The 20,043-nt window shown below is 38.9% G+C and overlaps 1 protein-coding gene across 1 annotated transcript; it reads left to right on the top strand.

Annotated features, from left to right (window-relative positions):
• Positions 1-15,408: 15,408 nt before the first annotated feature.
• Positions 15,409-19,047, top strand: LOC122664906 (endoglucanase 6-like). Its single transcript, XM_043860932.1, has 10 exons — positions 15,409-15,640; positions 15,680-15,950; positions 16,242-16,454; positions 16,785-16,985; positions 17,302-17,391; positions 17,509-17,673; positions 17,756-18,040; positions 18,136-18,484; positions 18,568-18,619; positions 18,740-19,047. The coding sequence occupies exons 2-10, from the start codon at positions 15,729-15,731 to the stop codon at positions 19,041-19,043; spliced, it is 1,881 nt and encodes a 626-aa protein (XP_043716867.1). The 5' UTR covers positions 15,409-15,640; positions 15,680-15,728; the 3' UTR covers positions 19,044-19,047.
• Positions 19,048-20,043: the final 996 nt, after the last annotated feature.

Here is a 20,043-nt window from a genome sequence, read left to right as displayed (position 1 = left end):
TACCGGGTTATTTTGAAAACCCATGCCCACACCGATGTAGTCCAGCCCCAGCCCGAGGGAAGGATTCCTAGCCCAACTCTTTCCAGCTCGCGTAGCTTAGGCCCAGACCAAAAAGCCTGTCCTGGTGGGGCAAGGTCAGCTAGTTGGGTTCTTTATTGTGAATAGGACTGAGTTTCCCTTCATCCATGGTTTCTTCATCGTGGGCATTGATATTCTCGGATGCTCTAGGGAGGGGTAGTTAGCGCACTCTTCATATAGGTACATGTACCTATATGTATATGTCCTTTATATTATTATATTATATAGATTATATAAAGGGAGTGAGATCGCTACTAGGCTGCGTGGCCCTTGCACCAGTAGGGGGTAATGAGAGTATGCAAAGAATATCCACCCATGGTGAAGAAAGAATCTCTTCATCCACTTCATATAATCTACCAAAGGAGGAATGTAGAAGGATATTTCAAACCATGAACAATAGGAGATGGGATTTAACAATAAACTCAAAGTCAAATCATAGCAATCAGATCACAAATGGAGATTGAGTGAAGGAAAATTTATCCTAAGAATGGTGATGTGATGTTATGATTAGACTCAAGACTCATCATTAATTTTCAATCTTATTTATGCTCTAAATCTCTGAAATACCCTTTTCTCAACCAGTTGGAGAGTCAGATTGGGTCGATAAAGAGATTATCTCTTCAGCATGGGTGGAGAAACTAGGTCATATTTGATTCATACTTATTATTTGTGGGTTCCCTTTTTTTCTTAATGCAAAGCCCAGAAGAGCATTGTTGTGAAACATTACAATTTCCTAATGAGTGACTCCATAATCACTACCTTTAAACATGACTCGTCTATGGGCTTGTTAGGAGCCCGAACCGAAGATAGGTATGAACAACGCAAAGCATATATTTCCATCGTGGATCACCTGAGCCGTGGCAACCACCACCACTTATCAGTAGGCCTGTAAACGGATTGGATTCGGCTCGGATACGGATCGGATGGAATCGGGTTCGGATATTTTCTAGTCGAATACGGATACTTCTAAACGGATTCAGATGGATTCGGATGCGGATCAAATTTGGATTTTTGACCATCCGTTTACATCTCTGCCTTGTGTAACCCGAACCTGCCTCTCCCTAGCGGATACAATTCACTCTCAATCCATAGTTTTAGATCATGATTCTCTTCTCCTCATATTCTAGAACCTGTTGAATCTTCAAAAACCCTCAAGATCGTTATTTACTTAATTTTTTATAATTAAGTATTCGGATTCGGATTTTTATCGGAATATTTGGATTTTTTTCTGGATATCTCTAATAGAATACAGATGCTCCTAAACGGATACAGATGCGGATTGAATTCGGATTTTCGGTTATCCATTTACAACCCTACTTATCAGTTAGCCCTCCTCCCACTTTTTCTCTCTCTTTAACTATCAATGATTTGGGCCAAGGTCATCGGAAGAAATTTTGCTGTTACACTTGTAGCAAGAATGTTCCTATTAGGAGACTGGCAGCCAAGGAAATGGAATAATTCACTTCCCTTTTGGGTTCATAAATTTCCTCCTAGGTTTTAGTATTTTCTAAATGCCCTTTAAGATCCCATTTCTTTGGCGGCCAACATTGTAGAAGGAATGTAGCAGCAAAATTTCGTCCAAGGTCATCCCAGCTAATTAGTGAAAATTAGTCAAGGTTTGCAATCAGTGTCCTAAGAATCACAATTGGCCAATACGTCGGTATCCTTCGTGCCCATACATGTTGATACGGATCAATTGACATGGTCGAAAGAATCATGCATGCATATGATAAGCAAATAATATCATATAATAATAATAAACAAGTCAAACTCTAACAAGGGTTAGTAAATGTGGGTACAAAGTTGAATGAGTTCTAAGTTAGATCAAACATTGAGAACCACATTAGAACCGGCTAGGTTCACGATGTGAAAAATATATGTGTTGAGAAAGAAAAGGGTCAAAAAAGCACTGAATGGGTTATCACCTAATATTATACTTAGTATGTCATATCCTAAGCGTTTGGGACTTTATATCCCTATAAATGCATGACAGTTGGATTAGGAAATAAAGTTTTCCCTTGACAAGATACGTCTCACCCCACCTACACGTAAGATGATCAAACAATACGATCAGGAATCTTCTTAATATACCTGAAGGTATGAGACTAACGTGTGCGGCTTACCAATGATGGGAAGATAAATAAGATAGTAATTGTGTGCCACCAACGACAAGTGGTTTCCATGGTTGAATTTGGATTTCCATCTTCTCCATTAATCGCTTCTCTTTTACAAAAAAGAGGTTACCTTCACTAATGAAGGGGCAGATTGGGTGCTTGTTGGACCCCCACCCCTGTTTAGGGGTGTCAATTTAGGACTAGAACCGGAAACTAGAACCGATCTAGATTGATAGGAATCGGAATCAGACCACCCAATAGCTTATTGGGACGGATCTGGTCCTAGTAATATAATATTGGTCTGGATCGGTTTTGGTCCGGGGTCTCCCAACAGTTCCAGAACCGATAGCCCATTAAGGACCTGGTAGCACTGGAACCGTTGGAACTGGATGATATGTAACTAATCGAATAGAAAATTAGAAATCTAAAACCCTAAAAGGCTTTAAACCCTAACCTATTAATAGCATTACATTGTTTGGGACTTTTAAGTAACGTTCTTTTGTTGCTCTTTAAGTCTTCAGTATATGAATTGAGTTTGAAACGGAAATCATGGACTCTTAAAGCGGTCTCCTTATTTATATATGCATCAATGTCCTTATTTTGGGCTCTACAAAATTATATCTATGTACGATGAAGCTTCCGTTTTCCTAGAGAAACTCTCATTGTCCTTCTTTTGGGCTCAATAATATTTAGAACCGATTAAAAATAGAAATTGGATCAACCATTGGTTAATGGTCCTGGGTCTCAGATTTGGATCTGGTAAGCGTATTGGTCTGGTTATGGTCTTGACACCTTAGAGTCGGAACCACTAAGGATCCGGACCGATAGCCCAGAACCGAACCAATTGACACCCCTACCCATGTTTCTCAAGAGGGGGCCTGGCTGTGTTTTCCTAGTAGTTGGTTGGTGGCGACATAAAACAACGACTTTTGTGCATATATATCTGTCTCATTCCGTTGCTTGGTTGGCCTATTATCAGTTGGATCACTGAGAAAAAGTGGTTGCAGGCTAGCTCAGCCTTTGCTTGGTTGCATGAGAGCAAGCTATGGCTCTTGAGCAAGTCAAGTAGGGGGTAACAACTAAAGAAGTAGCGCGTACACATCCATAAGTTTCATGTGAATTCGTTGATCTTGTCATAAAATTATTTTTTTTAATGAAAATTTTTTTGATTTAAAAGAATGTTGCCTGGTCATGTGGAATTTGTGCCAGAGGCAGACATATGGGCACAAGAAATTACCACTCCAGTCCCGTGAAATTAGAAACCTCATCCATGTTGATGTCTTGTGCACATTCTCATTGACCTCCGTGTGGCAAGAGCCATGCAACCATGCATCTATCTCTTGCCTTCCTAACTTTTTATGCTAGAATCGATTTGACATAGACTGATATGACTGATCCATATAATTATCATTGGTATACATATTGGCATGGTTTTAGTGCACGGTAATAGAACGGGTATCAGTCAATTCGAAAATCCATACAATATCGAATCAATTGAATAGGATAAATTTACTTTTGATTCTTCTTTTAAAATGTGTTTTTTTATCATTTTACCCCTTATTCGTACTGTGTCATAAATATGATATCCGCACAGTATCAAGATCGGTCACTTGCAAAATCGGGCGATACTATATTGATACCTCAAACCATGCATATTGGTCACCGCCCGATACCGACACCAGTACCTTGCCCTGAAGTTTAGCCTTGCTTAGCGCAAAATGTCTCTTTGAAGGGTGTGCCGATCCCCGTTCCTTTTCTTACTCTAATAAATACGATTATTAGTTCTTTTTTTTGGTAGAAATACGAATACCAGTTCTGAGTTGTGAGTCTTGTGTGACAGTAGCCACAGCCAGCAGTTGGAGTAGAACAGGCATGTGAGATATGTCAGTAGAACAAATCGATGGATATTAACACCACCACGTGCTGCCTTCCAATTCAGTGATGGCGACAAAACACGTGCATGAAGTTTGGCTTTTGTTTGGCAAAAGGTAAAGCACATGGTGGGACCGTATATTGTCAGAACTCAGAAGACGATAGCCACACTCACATGGCCGAAATTTAAAGCTCCCTCCATCGGACGCGTGTTCAGAATTTTCTCCGGATTTCTCGGCTAGAGACCGCCGTCGCCGTTGATTGCGACTAATTCCAAGACTTGTTCACAGCCTCGTAGACACAGATTGCCCGTGGGAAGGGAGTGGGACCCACCATTGGGAATTCACGCTAGTCGTGGGTAGACTGTGAAGTCTGAGGCCCGTCGGATGGGTTGGCTAATGGGCATGGGCATGGGCATGAGCCTGAGCCTGAGCCTGATGGCCTTTCTCCCTCCAAGGGCCAACCCAATTCTGAATGTCCCATTCTCCGTTCCCAAGGTTATAACAAGAGGTGTAAATGAATAGTCAAAATTTATTTTCGTATTCGTATTTGTATCTATTTAGTATTATTTGAATCCGTTTGAAAGCTAAACGAATGCAGATATAGATAGGCTATAACTATCCAAAAAGCTATATTTACATGTAAACAGATAAAATTTTTGATCCGTATCCGTATCCATATTCGTTTAGCACTATCCGAATCCGTTCGATAATTAATCGGATGCGGATGTGAATATAACACTATCCGAGCCGAATCCGATCCGTTTACAGTCCTAGTTATAACTAACAAAAGAGGAGATTTATTTCAAATATAAAATTTTAAGTACACAATAACCTTTATAAATTATAAGAGGAAAAGTACTTGAAAAGCCAGCGTACGTAACCCTTGCACCAGACACATAGGAGTTTAAAATGATCGCCTAAACTTCATGAAAGGTAAAATTTCTATCTCACTGGCATAGGGGTCATGCACGTTGTCTTTCAAGGAACCCTCTCTTAAATTTTAATTTTTAATCAAGATTAAATATGCATTCTAAACCGGTCCTCATGATTCTTGTTCTAACTAGTTCTTAACGGTCCATTGATCTTACAAATCATTAGAGATTATAATAGATCTTTGTGCCCTCCAATTCTTTGTCCGGTTCAGTTTCCTCAATGTCTGTAATAAAGAGGATTGCATTGACCACCCTATCAATGCCCGGATCCACTCCCCTTATTACAGGCACTGGACAACCGGACCGAACAGGGACCTGGAGGGGATAATTTGTGTAGCGGATCAATTTGACAACAGTTCCTACTTTCGGTCTCAAAATTGACACCCTAGTAGCGACAGGGAAGTGACAGAGTGAGGTTTCATTTTTAACCGTCCAATAGGTAGGGGTGGGCTTTTCAAGGATTTAGTGACAGTGCAAATCAGGTGAGGGATCCGATTCCGATATAACAGATTCTCTGAAAAACACAGACACACCTGACAGTACTCGCAAATAAGACGAGGGATACGATTCTGATACTGATAGAATTAATAGAAGAGAACAGAAGGGCCAAGTCCATGTCCAAGTGGCGGATGAAAGCACAGAGAAGGTTGCAAGGCCAAACTAAGACCCGCTGCCCACCTACCTGAATATCTTGCAGTTAACACGGCATTGGTCTGCTCGGATTCTGGTGTCGGCTTTTTTAAGATTTCTATTTTCTCGACACCCGCTCTACTTCTTTTACTTTTCCCTATTAAAAAACACATTCTCTTACGGGGGGACTCAAAACTGGGTTTCAGAAACAGAAATCAGGATCTGGATCTGGATCCATCTTAACTGATTTCGATTTAAATCGGATTGGATTGACATATTTTGATTAGATGAATTCAAATTTTATGGATAGGTAGACCAGGTAGACTCCACGGTAAATGAAAAAATAATCTTCTCTAATTCCTTAAAATTGTACAATGCGGCGGTTCGGATATCCAATGGTGTCTAGTTCAACTGGAAAAAAATATGAAAGTTATAGAGTTCAGATCGTTGGATGTCTGAGTTGCCATGTATCAAAATTTCTACCCTAAACTATCACACCGCATAGTTTAGGGGATTGGAGAAAATTAAAATCCACGATACATTGCTTATAGGTCAAGTTTAAGTACAAATAGAATTTTTAAAGTAGCAAAAATGAAGTAGTAAAAATTTTAAGAATACGGAAAGGATGCATAAACATGCATGAGACAGTATACGGTTAAATTTGAATATGTAATTTGAAATATGACATATCTAGACCTTTCCTTTTCTATTCAACAATTGATGCCACATCTTCATGTTATGTGGTAGTGTTGGGATTCCACACGTACGATGAAAATAATAATCTCACATCCGATATGAATAGCCCGATGTAGAGAACTATAAATACATCATACGTGAACACTCCTTAAAAGATAGCTTTTTAAGAATGAATTCTATCCAAGTCCCTACATTGACTTTCGTTTTGAACATTGTTCCAATTAAAACTTTAAAAGATGTATTTCGAAAAATACAAATATCCATAGAAAAAGGGGATTATTCCATTTCCGCGCATGAGATCATGGGCTGCCCGATTTGTTGGAAAATTTTTTCTGATCATAACCACCTTGATTCACGGGTGTCAAGGGTATCTTCAAAATACAAAATTAGGTAGAGAGAGAAAGAGAGGAATAAAATTAGGAAGGCAAAAGCAGAGGGCAAGGAGAGTTGGGCTGAATGAGTACTATTAGGACTCAGTCAAGAGACAATATTGATAGAGGCTTGCCTCAAGTAATTCCATACAACTTTTCAAGGGAATCGTAATAATTTGCTCAGACTCAGTATGTATTATCTGAGGCTGGATCGTGTTCTTGTTCCACAATGAATTCCATGTGACTGGCCCAGGAGAGCATTGAACGGTACTTGTACAAGGACACGATCCATGACCGTATTATTCCTCAAGAGGCCAAGACATGGTAGCCACTTTGGGCTAACTTCTGTGTTACTTAGACCCTCATGAGGTCATGGGCTTAGAGAGGGGACCGTGATCGAGTAATCTTAATTCGAGTTATTGACTCTTAGAATGTACCAATAGAAGAAGGAACCAAACATTTGAAAAGGAAATGATATGAAGGGGAACATGGAAACGTAGAAAAAATCCAAAAACCCATGTGGCCGGACATCTCTCTTTAAAAACTAGGAATTGAATCGGTCAATTAGAATTAGAATCCACCGTGATTGATCCTAATTCTGGTTGATTTTAGGGTTTTGATCACTGGATGGTTGAGTTTTCAGATATGGCGTCAATTCTAGGGTTTTCTTGGATTGATTCCGATCAATCCAATCCGATCCAATCTGTATTAGACTCGATGGAATCGATTTAACCCCCGATTCCAATTCTAATAACCTTAGCGAACATGGACACAAAATTTTGAACTTGATAGTCTCTAATGCTATGCTTTTGCTAGGAAGAGACTCGGTAGTAAAAGTCATTCCCAAAATTTTCTCCTATGTTTGATTATTTTTCTAGGAAAGAAAAACAATCTTAAGAACTTGTACATAGAGGAGCGCACTAATGAGGTGCATAATGGAATGGTTTTGTACATATGAGGGCAGTAAAGTCATATTGTATGTGCATATGGAGTATTGGATTGAGATCGATCAATCACAATGGAAACCGATATGGGATCAGCTATAGATTGATAAATTGACATGGTATCGGACGGTTTTGCCTCTCATTGTCTAAAAAATATTTTTTTACTTCATTACCCTTGATTTCACCACCACACTGATACTGGATTGGCCAGGAATCAATATCGATAAACCGATACCTAAATCCATGGTTTCTTCCCTCTCCACCCAACATAGATGGCACACATGGCCTCTATTGTGCCGCCGAATGTGCACCACTGCCCCACCGGTACTGTAGAGGATTTTAATACCTCCCCCCCCCCCCACCCCAATGTCTCGGAGAACTTTTTTCCCAAAAATTAGTGCTACTTATGTTGGGTCTGACCTAAAATATTAAGTTATTAAAAAGAGATAGGCATGTAGCAATAAGTAGTGCTCATTACTATTGAAAAATGTCCCACACTAATTCCCCAACCTTCCCCAACCTGACCTAAAAATCAATTTGGGTCATTAGGGAGACCTAATTAATTCAACTTTAAACTGGACATGGACCACATTGAGCTGCCACTAGGGTTTTCCATCCCTCTAATTCCCCTTTCATTAAGTAGATTGTCCTTGCACTTTTGTTATCTATTTACATCTTCATATCAAAATAAATAAACCCTTATTAGTGGATCATTTGAATAATTAATCGATAAATTTTAGGTAGCAATGTACAATTCGCTATAATACTATTAAAAAAAATAAGTATCACCAAATCTGAATCTAATGGATACATCACTGGGAACAAATCCAAAAGAGAAATCAACTCCATTGATTCATATAATGAAGCCAAATGTATCACTCACATTTACAATTTAGTAGGAATTGTCAATCAGAACTAGGGATGTAAATGAATAGTTGAAATCTGTTTCTGTATCCGTTTAGCATTATTCAAATCCGTTCGAAAGCTAAACGAATGCAGATACGGATAGGCTATAGCTATCTGAAAAGCTATACTTACATGTAAATGGATAAAATATTCGATCCATATCCATGTCCGTATCCATTTAGTACTATCTAAATCCGTCTGAAAACTAATCGAATGCGAATGTGGATATAGCACTATCCGAGCTGAATCCAATCCGTTTACATCCCTAATCAGAACAATAATAATACGGCATTTAGATGAATGAAATTTATTAGCCATTGGAGGTGGGTCTAGGGTTGAGAGAGAGACACCTTAGGTATCAGCATCAGTGTCCGTAAGAGTATCAGCCGATATCAATACCGATACTTGACACAGATTGGCCGGATTGGACCATTTTTCCATGTAAAATATTGATATTTTGATTTTTTTTTTTTTTTTAAATCACTTTATCTTTCCTGTACTAATACCGGTTCGATTCCGAGACCGATACCAATAATTTGAAGAGAGAGAGAGCACTTTAGATGATCATGGTTGATGATATGTGGGGAACGAGGGCCCCTAGCACCATTCATGGGATCGTGCTCCATCATTCTCAAGAGGGAACATGAAAATATCGTCAAGATCTTCATGGCCATATTTGTGTCTCTGGTTGGAGCCAATGTGCACGTGTGATGGTGGATCAGAAAGTCTCTAGTTGTTACCGTTTGCTTGGAAGGAAGAATCAATTAAAGTGAATCTCTTTCCTTAAATCAAATTTTTCTTTTTGATGGTTTGGGTGGTATTTAAGAAAAGAAAGAAGAAGAAAATATAAATAAAAATATTAAATAATATATTCTGAAAAGCTTTTAACAACAAAATCAAGATTTTGCCATTTTGGTGGGAGTCATATACATAATCTATTTATCTTAGGATCTTAATTTCACTACAAATATTGGTGTCTTTATTTGGATGCTCTACTCTGTACAAGGCTATTGTTATCATATCGATATTGGAGGCAGTATCAGTCTCTGGTGATAATAATACCCAGAGATACCAATACTGATCCTGAATGTCCGTATCAGTTTAATATTGGTCTAGGATCAGGATCAGACAGAATTTCAAAAAAAAATATCATATAGTGATTGGTTGACGAGTATCAATCTCCAACGATATTGATATGTATTGGCAAATATGATACTGATACCTAAATCCATGACTTTATATAAGTTACCCAACATAATTTGATATTCCATTTGGAATTAGGGTTTCAAGAATCAGAATCATCGAACTCAATTCCAGACATTCCAGAACGACCACCCATACTGGATTTCTAAGGTTCAGGCCAATTCTGATTGATTTCAGACTGATTCCAACTAAATCGGAATCAGTTGAACCCGATTCCAGATCCTGATTCCGAGTTTGATAACCTTAATTGTCCTTGTCCTAGGTTGAACTAGTTCCAACTTCTAACCCCGACTTATCCTAGGTTGACCTGATCCCAAGTCTCAACCGATGATGTGGTTTCCAAATTTCTAAAATGCTTAGTGGCAAGCAAGTGACATGTTGTTTGAAACTCCATGAAGCAAAGACTTTGATACCATTTTTCTTTCTCGCTAAAGAGGAAACTCTTTAACTTGCCCGAGTTTACGGTTCAGGTCCAAAGTAAAACCCTGGTTACATGAAGTTGTCCCTCTACCTTGTGTAACGCTTCATAGGTGGGGACTCGAACCTGGACCCTGTGACAAGACTTTGATACCTAGTTAATTGACAAAAGTGACAAAAATAAGGGAACTTTTCTTCCTAATGCGCTGCATTTGGACACAAGTAATCGATAATAGAGAATCTTAGAACTCCAGATTAAAGACTAGTCTAAGACACCAAAAAAGTTTGAAGAAACACCTCCCCCCCCCCCCCCCCCTTTTGCAAACAGTTTTGAAGAAGGATAAAGGTCCAAAATGTCTTTTACTATTTCTAAAATTACATTTAATTATCAGAAACAATGAGGTAAGAGATTCTTTTTTCACCATGGGCAAAGAAAAACTAAATCCTTTGAAGATCATTTGAATGTATAATGTTTCTTCCATAGAGATATTGTCACACTTTTTTCTATCAAGGAAAATGCATAATGACCATTTTTCAAAAATTGAAATTGGATTGGCATATTTGGCCATGAGTGAATTTGATTCTGGACATTTTGGAACGGGCGATTTTAGGGTTTTTGAGATTGAATATCTAGGTTTTTTGGATCTGAGGGATTGATTCTAGGGTTTATGGGACTAATTCTAATTAATTCTAATCCAAATTGACAAGGAACAATTCGATTCCAAATCCAACTATAAAATACTTGAGTAGACCAAAGCCGGATTTTAAAATCCCTTTATTTGAAGTAGGATCGAGTTTAGCCGAGTTTGACCGGTTTACAAACTAATTCCAACTTTGTTGGAATGACCCAAATCGGAATCAAATCCGAATTGAGGAAGATTGATCCATACCCGATTCCGAGTTTGGACCAAAGTTACATCCACCTCTAGCTTCTCCAATACAATGTGAATGTAGAAACTAACAAAGGTGGTGGTCTTCCCAATCAAGAAAAGTACGATTGCATAAGATACGAAAAAATTATTTTTTTCTCTTTTTAGAAATGGAAAAACGGAAAGAGAGATTCGAAAAGGATGAGAAGAGGATTAGGGGATCTCAAATTAACATGCACTTTATGAAATTCTGATTTAACTAACTAATTAATTATCAATTAATCCAAGCAACCCTTTATTTGATTTAAGTTGCTTGGTGCTCTTCCCTTCTCGATCACCATTCTTACATATTAATATAAAGAGAGTCCAGACAAGCCGGTGGCGGCTGGAGTATGAACATTGGCGTGGCCGTCATGGAACCGGGTTCAACCGGTCAAGGAATCAGATTGGATCGTTAATTTAGGTTGAAACGGTTTGAATTGCTGATTCAGTCCACTTAGATTATTGGTTTGAATCGAATCGGCAAATCCCAATACAAATCTTAACCTATCAATACTGAATTTCTAGGGTTCAAGAAGATTTCGAACGATTTGCACTAGATTAGAATATGCAATGCGAAACGAACCATATCGGTCACATATCAACCTTTATTGGGCCCTATCAAGCGTAAATTAAAAAACGAATCATTTTTTTGCCAAAACTCCCAATTCGTACCGATATCAGATACCTTAAATCAATTCGAAACCGATAAAAACAAATTTGGCTGGATCAGTCATGATTAATTCGACCAATCCGATTCTAATTCCAATTATGAATTTTTAAACAATGCTTTCACCCTTTCTATCTAAAACAAGAGGAGGAAAAGAAGGACAATCTCTTTGCGCTTTTTTGTTTGTTTTAAAACTTTTCCCTCTTGAGAGAAGGCCGTTGATTGCGGTTGGGGTTGGGGAATAAAGGCAGTTTATGTGGTGTAGGTGGGGACACACACACACTCTCTCTATCTCATTTTTAATGCTCTTTTTTACTTTACATATTTCCCTTTCAAGTCTCTTACGACTTCTCCCTTTTTAACATGGAAAAACAGTAGGAATTTAATAGTAGATTAGCTAACTAATTTATATTACATTAATTTAAGACTTTCTTCAAAGTTCAAATTATAAAGTGTAGAAGCCACTGTTTGAGGACAAAACACAAGTCGGCGGATTTAACTTTACTATAGGAGAAATAAGATAAAATAAATATAAAAAGTGGAAAATTAAATAAGGTCGGCCTGAGAAGAGAGTGTGCTCTTTATCGGGTTGTTGAGTTTTGGAATCGTTTGGAAATCGGATCATAAGCTCTCTTTTATCTTACTGAGTTCTTGTTCCAAACCGTGATTTTGATCAGAATCTGCCACACCGATTCAGATCCAGATTCGGATCTTTTTAACCTTGACATGGGCATTGGGTGAGAGTAAGGGTGTCAAAACCTAGTCCGAACCATTAAGATCGATCGAAACCGATCGAGAAAATTTGAGATCGAACTGAACCGATTATTACTGGATTGGGGTATGATAGGACTGATTGAAAATCGGACTGCATTGGACCGATCGATAACATATAAAAAATCGAACCGAATGAAACCAATAAAAAAATAATGAGTATAAAATTATGAATAATTGAATTGATTTCAAAATTAGTGAGCAAATTTATGGTTATAAGGGAAATTGTTACAAATCAATGATATGAGGCTATGAAAATAGAGAAATTGATTTGTAACAATGTTTTTTTCATTTATCTCCTTTTTAAGTGTGGGGTTAATGAAATATTTTATGTAGTTGAAAAGAGAAATAGGCGAAAATAGGCATAAACCAAGTCCAACTTGTTTTAAAAAAACTGGTACCGAATCGAATCCAAATTGCTATCAGCCCGTTATCATAAATAGAAAATCGATACGAAACCAAACCGTACCGAAATCAAAAAATCCTTATTGATTCGATTTTGGTTTCCCTAAAAGCCACACCGAAACAGAATAAATCGAACCTAATCAACCGATTGACACCCCTAGGTGAGAGAGAGTGTATGTGTGTTTGTAACGAGTTCGATTCCTCTACACATACCAACAGGTGAACGTACATGTGAGAACCAACCACCTATCCTATTTTGATCATTTACAAGGGGAAGGGGAAGGGTTTTATGGAAATAAAATTAAAATATGATTGACCCTGAGATGTACGTTCACCGGTTGATACGTGCAAATGATCCATTCTCGTTTGTAACTGATCTGCCCCCATGAAAGATGAAAATCCGACCCTAATGCTACGACACGTGGTCCTTGCGCTCCCTTAACTCTAGTATTAATCTATCATTGGATCATAACATTTCCCTCTCTCTCTCTCCTCTCTGCTGCTGTTAATCTAATTAATAATTGGATTCTCCTTAGGTTTAAGAGAAGGGTTTCTTCGATCGGCGCTAAAAGCGGAGATGATACCAGACGGAACAATCTCTCAAGGACACATTTCTATGAGGGCGTTGACGACAACAAGTATGGAATCATCAGATCGGCGAGACTTGTGTGGGTCTCTCCCTCTCTGTCGAGACTCTAAGTGGCCATCAGCAATCCGAGACTGACTATACATATAAATTTTGTCGGTAGAGGATTGAGCAAGGACTAAGGAGGATCAAGTACTTCTGGCCACTAGTAGTAGTAGTACTGTCCATGCATGCTTCACTGGCAAAATCAGTTTTTCGGGGTTTTCGATTCCTTATCGGATTACCATCGATCCAGTCTTAGTTTTTTTATCGGGTTTGGTCCAGTTTTTTATTTCAATTTCCACCTATTTCATAAAATCCTAGTCCAAAACTAAACAGATAAATATTCGATTCGGATTGAATTGATCAAATCAGACCGGTTTGGACTGAATATCGACACCTTTAAACTAGGCTAAGGGGATTTTTGCCTATTTTGAGCGCATGCACTTTTTGTCTCTTCTTTATGTGCTCACGAGTCACGTAGCATTGCACTTTAAGCTAGTGCTGGCGCGTATCTTAGAACAATTCAAAGAGAAAAAGTGGTAACAGAGCAAAAGCGTGGGATCCCCCAATCCATATCTATTTGGAACACTTTTCTCACGGGCTCCTACGGTCCGTAAAAGACATTTTCTATCTCAAAGTATGCAAAATATCCTTTAAAGATTGTTTCTTTAAGGGTGTCAATTTAGAATTGAAATTGAAATCAATCGTTTTAAATCAAATTGTATCAAATCAAAACAAATCGGTTCGATTTAGATTTTAAAACATGAAATCTTTTTTTAATTTGATTTGATTTTTGGATTGAAAATGATTTGAAGATGTAAAAAGTTTACCTAAACACCTAAAATATGGTCTAAATCAAATACAAACGGGTCAAAATCGAATAATGAACCAAATAAAAATAAAACAAAAAATAAAATATTGCCGATTTGATTTTGGTTTGAAAAAGAGGTTCTTATTTGGTTTCGATTTCCATACATTGTATCTTGAATCGAAACTAAACCAATTCACAACCTTGGTTTCTTACTACCATAGTTGGTTTCCAATAATACAATTCATAAGCAGCCATCTGCCATTCCACTCTAATCAATTGCTTTTTGTGGTAAATGGCATCAAACATGAAGTTATCATAAGCATGGTTTTAGTGCACGGTACTGGATTGGGTATCTATCAATTTTAAAATTGATATTGATATCGATATCGATACTTATTGACCGGATCAATTCATTTTAACCCTCAATAAACTAATACCTAAGTTTTTTGACCATTTTACTCGCTCATGTTCCAACACTACTATAGTGTATCAGTCAGGTATCAATATCCATCACAGCCAAAACCACTATGAATAAGCCGATGTGCTATTGATGCCTAAAACCATGACCAGGTTATATATAAGGGGGAAAAAAATAAAAGATAGGGAGGAGGATTGTTGGCAGGCACCAGCGTACTGGCAAATGAGAACAGTATGGGGTAAGGGTAGAATTTTTCACTTCTCAGGGGTGGAGCGGTCATTTTGCCCTTCCTGTGGGTGAAGGCTGCACACAGCCTGACGGTTTTCTTTTTTCCAGAAAAGTATTAACAAAAAATAATAATTATCATAATAAGTAGCAGTAAATTCTATAGGAAGACCTAATTGAAAACACACCCACTCTTTTCAGCAAATGCACAAACGACCACATGACTCTGTTCGCTCTTTCTCAACTGTTTTCGGCCCCTCGAAAGGGAAATGCATAAGAAAATATTTGAGTTAAAATTTTAATTTTTAGGGAAAAACAAAACATTAATTAATCTCTGCCAACTATCTTAGCTCTGGGGACCATCCTTCCCTCCTCCTTATATAGAGGATTGAGGTCTACAATTCAACATATTTCTCTACCCACAGACCCCTGTTTCTCTCCCAGAAACACTGTTCCTCTTCTTTCTCGGTGGGTTTGGCAGAAATTTTAGCTGATAAACCAGACCAACATTGCCATTTTTCCTAATCAATCTACCATTGTTGGTAGTCTTTTGAGGAGATAAATGGGTTTGTCTTGGGACCTATAAGTACCTTTCCCATTTAGTAGTTATTTTTGTTGCAGAGCAGATCTGTCTTCCTATTTTTTTTGAACTTTATTTACTAAGCAGGTCAGGTTGCTTCTGCATTTGGGTTTTGCTCTTTATGCTTGAAAGTTGAAATTATTGAGTATGGATTACTTCGGGAGGTTTCTGAGACTCACTTCCATGGCTACTCTGCTTCTGCATTTACTACTTGTTTGTCTTCCTTGTGCTCTTGCTGGGCATGACTATAGTCAGGCTTTAAGTAAAAGCATTCTCTTCTTTGAAGCTCAGAGGTCTGGGTACCTTCCCAGTGACCAGAGAGTTACATGGAGAGGAGATTCTGGTCTGCGTGATGGAAAGATTAATGGGGTACGTTCTCGTTCCATCTTAGAACTTAGTTTCAGTTCCATTGCTGATAATCCAAATGGGTTTGCAGGAAAAGCATTTACTATCTAATTTTTCGTCCTGAAATACTTTGTTTTCCAATTGACCCTTTCTTCTTCTGTATCTTCTGCAAATATATTTCGAGAAGACTTAATTCTGGATTCTTTCTGGGAACAGGGAACAATTCCAGCTTAATGTTCTCTTCATCCTTTAATGCTCATTTTCTGTTACTGATTGATTTAATCAAACCTCCTCGCCCCAATTCTTGTACTTTAGGTGGATTTGGTTGGAGGCTACTATGATGCAGGGGACAACGTGAAGTTTGGACTTCCCATGGCCTTCACCATAACAATGATGTCCTGGAGCATAGTAGAGTACAGGAAGCAAATGGCTTCAAGTGGAGAGCTTGGTCATGCCATGAAAGCTGTCAGGTGGGGAACTGACTACCTCATTAAAGCTCACCCACAACCATATGTTTTGTACGGAGAGGTGGGTTGTTGTCTCTCTTAATCTTCCATACCTGTTTCTTCTTTTCTTTTTCAACTATGGCATCTCATTCTAATACTGTAGTTACTTCTCTAGGATTTTTCGTTTCTAAGAAAATTCTCCCCTGAAAACCTGTACAATGGCAAATTTAATTCTTTCTGAGATTCTGAAACTGAAAGCTCTTATTTTTATTTTATTATTAGCCTGAGTAGCCATTTTCTCAGTTGATGTCTTTTTCTCTAATGGAAGTGGAACTGTTATTAATTGTAGTTTAAGGGTTGGAACGTGGTTGATGTTGACGGTGATTGTGATCATTATTGATAATTTTAACAGGTGGGAGATGGGAACACTGACCATTACTGCTGGCAACGGCCGGAGGATATGACGACAGATCGCCAAGCATACAAGATCGACGTTAACAACCCTGGATCTGATCTCGCCGGAGAAACTGCAGCGGCAATGGCTGCCGCTTCTCTCGTCTTCCGCCAGTCTGATCCCTCTTACGCCAATGAACTCCTCACCCACGCTAAACAGGTCCAATCTCCATTCTCCACTACTCCATTGTTTCACTTCTCGGTTCTGGCGCAGCCATCTCTGAGATCCCTCTTCCGCCGTTGAGCAGTTTACGGCGGAGTGGGTGGCGGGGATGGTGGGTGATGTCTCTTCCGGTTCTCACGGATCACGTTTCTTAACCGTCCAGATCTGTTCTTTTAATGAGGATCTGGATCGTCAAAATGCGTCAAATTAGCTATTTACGGAAATAACCTCACATTGATTTGTTTTTCACATGCCCGCCGTAAATGGAAATTCCTAAACTTTTAACACAATTCTATCTCCAATTAAAATGCAGCTTTTCGAATTTGCGGATAAATACAGGGGAAAATACGACGGCAGTATTACAGTGGCGCAGAAATACTACAGATCTTATAGTGGCTACGCTGTATGTACCTTTGATTTGGAATATCTCTGATCTAGTAGTGAAATTCTAATCTTCTTTTAGCCTCTGATGTTTGATCATTGAATAATGGACGGGGGTGGATCCTTTTTGGTTGTGTAGGATGAGTTGCTATGGTCTGCCGCATGGTTGTATCAGGCAACCAATGAGGAGTATTACTTGGACTACCTGGGACAAAACGGTGACTCCTTAGGTGGAACCGGTTGGTCCATGACCGAATTCGGATGGGATGTGAAGTACGCCGGTGCCCAAGTTCTTGTTTCCAAGGTAAAATCAATTCCCAATTTTCTTGCTCTTTTCTTTTCTATCCAAACAAACACAGACTTAAATCTTTGTGTGCACTGTGTAGTTCCTAATGGAAGGGAAGGGGCAAAAATACGCTTCAGTGTTCGAGAAATACCAGCAGAAAGCAGAGTACTTCATGTGTTCATGCCTCGGGAAGGGAAGCCGGAATGTGCAGAAGACACCGGGAGGTCTCCTCTACCGGCAAAGGTGGAACAATATGCAATTCGTCACCAGCGCTTCTTTCCTTCTCACTGTTTACTCCGATTACATCTCCTCCGCTCGGAAAACCGTTTCCTGTCCTTCCGGTTCTGCTTCCTCTTCCGACCTTCTCAACTTCGCCAAGTCTCAGGTAATTTCGATAGAGATTTTTTCCTTAATTTGGTGTCTCTGTTTTGATTTATTTGAAATTAACGATCTAATCTTACTCTACTGTTGAAATTGCAGGTGGATTACATACTTGGAGACAATCCGAGAGCCACAAGTTACATGGTGGGCTACGGGAACAATTATCCACAACAGGTTCACCACAGGGCATCCTCCATTGTTTCCATTAAGGTCAACCCCAGCTTCGTTAGCTGCCGTGGAGGGTATGGCACATGGTTCAGCCGTAAGGCTAGTGACCCAAATCTCTTGACCGGTGCCATCGTCGGTGGCCCAGATGCCTATGACGACTTCGCTGATCAGAGAGACAACTACGAGCAGACAGAGCCCGCTACCTACAACAATGCTCCCCTTCTTGGTGTCTTGGCCCGACTCCACGCTGGCTATGGCGGTTACGATCAGCAATTACCTGGTAAGATTTTTTCCATCTTCGTTTTCTTCTTTCTTTTCTAGTTTTAATTTTTGTTAATCATGAATGCGTTGAACTCTCCACAGTTTCACCTCCGGCTGAGACTGTCGGTAGCAAACCAAATCCAACTCCTTCTCCATCTCCAGCAGGTAAATTTTCTTAACCAGACAGACCTTTACATTCCTGAATCGGTGATGTTTTGGAGTATTCTTGTGAAGAAGAATTTTGACATTTTCCTTTTTTTTGGTGGATTTACACAGTTAAATCTTCTGCTCCGTTCACAATCGAGCAGAAGGCAACATCTTCATGGAATGCAAAGGGAAAAACATACTTTAGATACTCGACAGTGGTGACCAATGTATCTGGGAAGACAGTGAAGGACCTGAAGCTTTCCATATCGAAACTGTACGGTCCACTTTGGGGCCTCTCCAACTCCGGCGGAGCCTCTTACGGATTTCCGTCGTGGCTCAAATCTTTGGGTGCCGGTAAGAGCCTGGAATTCGTGTATATCCATTCAACCTCTGCTGCTGATGTATCAGTGTCAGGTTACACGTTGTTTTAGAGAGTGAGAAGAGAAGAAAACACACAAGCGTGATTCGCTCTGATTTTTCTATGGAGCTGTAGAACCAAGAAATTGTGAAGGTACGGCGAGATAGAGAAGTAGTGACAGTCCACACAAGGGTGGCTTTCCTTTTCTCTTTTCTGTTTATAGATATTATGAATCTCCTCCTCGTTTAGATGTGGGGTTTTCTTTTCGTTAGGGGTCTTAGCTAAGACTCAGTTTTTAGTGTCTTTAATAAGACTGAGGATCAGAGGGGAGAAGGGAGTGAAGAGACAGAACAAGGAGTGCTCATCCTCTTTCTCCTCCACCTCATTACTTAGAAAGAGAAGAGAGAGATCTGAGAGTCTCAACTCTCAACCAATTTCTTTGGAGTCTTTGTTTCTTTATTTTTAAAAAAACTTCACGGGTTTCTGTGTACTACTGTTTGTAAGCTTTACAACTTTTTCATTACCAAATGAATCAGATGAATATAGTTTGTTTTGTGCCACGATGCTTCAAGTCTTATTGCCTTCCCCCCTCCTCCAAACTCCTCCTTTGGGGATAGCCATTAAATTGACTAACAAAATAGATCAAAGTTTTTTTTTTTTTTTTTTTTTTTTGAAAAAATCAGCGTAGAAACCCTAGATAAGTGGCACATTCCTACTTGTAACTTATGGAATGATGATATGACAATTTTGACTATTTGATTGACCATAAATGGATTATTTCTCTTATTGCCCTATGTTTTCAAAGCTCTATTTCATTTGGACTGAAATTTCTCAACTTGGCAATTTCATATGAGGCCTTCACCGAAAGAAAAAAAAAAAGGCAATTCATATGAGGCCTAAAATATGTAGACAAATAAACAAACCCCTAGGTCCCTTGTTCACATATAAAGTTTTAACCCAAATGGAATTTTCCAGTTGGCCAACCACATGTTTTACACAATCCAAAACTTTTTTTTAGTTGAAACCTGAAACAAAATCCAAGACTAAGTGTACGTAGTAGTTGCTGAAATAAC

Source organism: Telopea speciosissima, chromosome 6 (assembly GCF_018873765.1).
Source record: "Telopea speciosissima isolate NSW1024214 ecotype Mountain lineage chromosome 6, Tspe_v1, whole genome shotgun sequence".
NCBI classification, from domain to species: Eukaryota; Viridiplantae; Streptophyta; class Magnoliopsida; order Proteales; family Proteaceae; genus Telopea; species Telopea speciosissima.
This window is presented reverse-complemented; position numbering and strand designations above follow the sequence as displayed.

Coding starts and splice junctions, on each gene's coding strand:
- LOC122664906 (XM_043860932.1), top strand. CDS start 15,729: ATGGATTACTTCGGGAGGTTTCTGAGACTCACTTCCATGGCTACTCTG. Junction 16,455..16,784: donor CATATGTTTTGTACGGAGAG/GTGGGTTGTTGT, acceptor TAATTTTAACAG/GTGGGAGATGGGAACACTGA. Junction 18,041..18,135: donor TCAACTTCGCCAAGTCTCAG/GTAATTTCGATA, acceptor TTGAAATTGCAG/GTGGATTACATACTTGGAGA.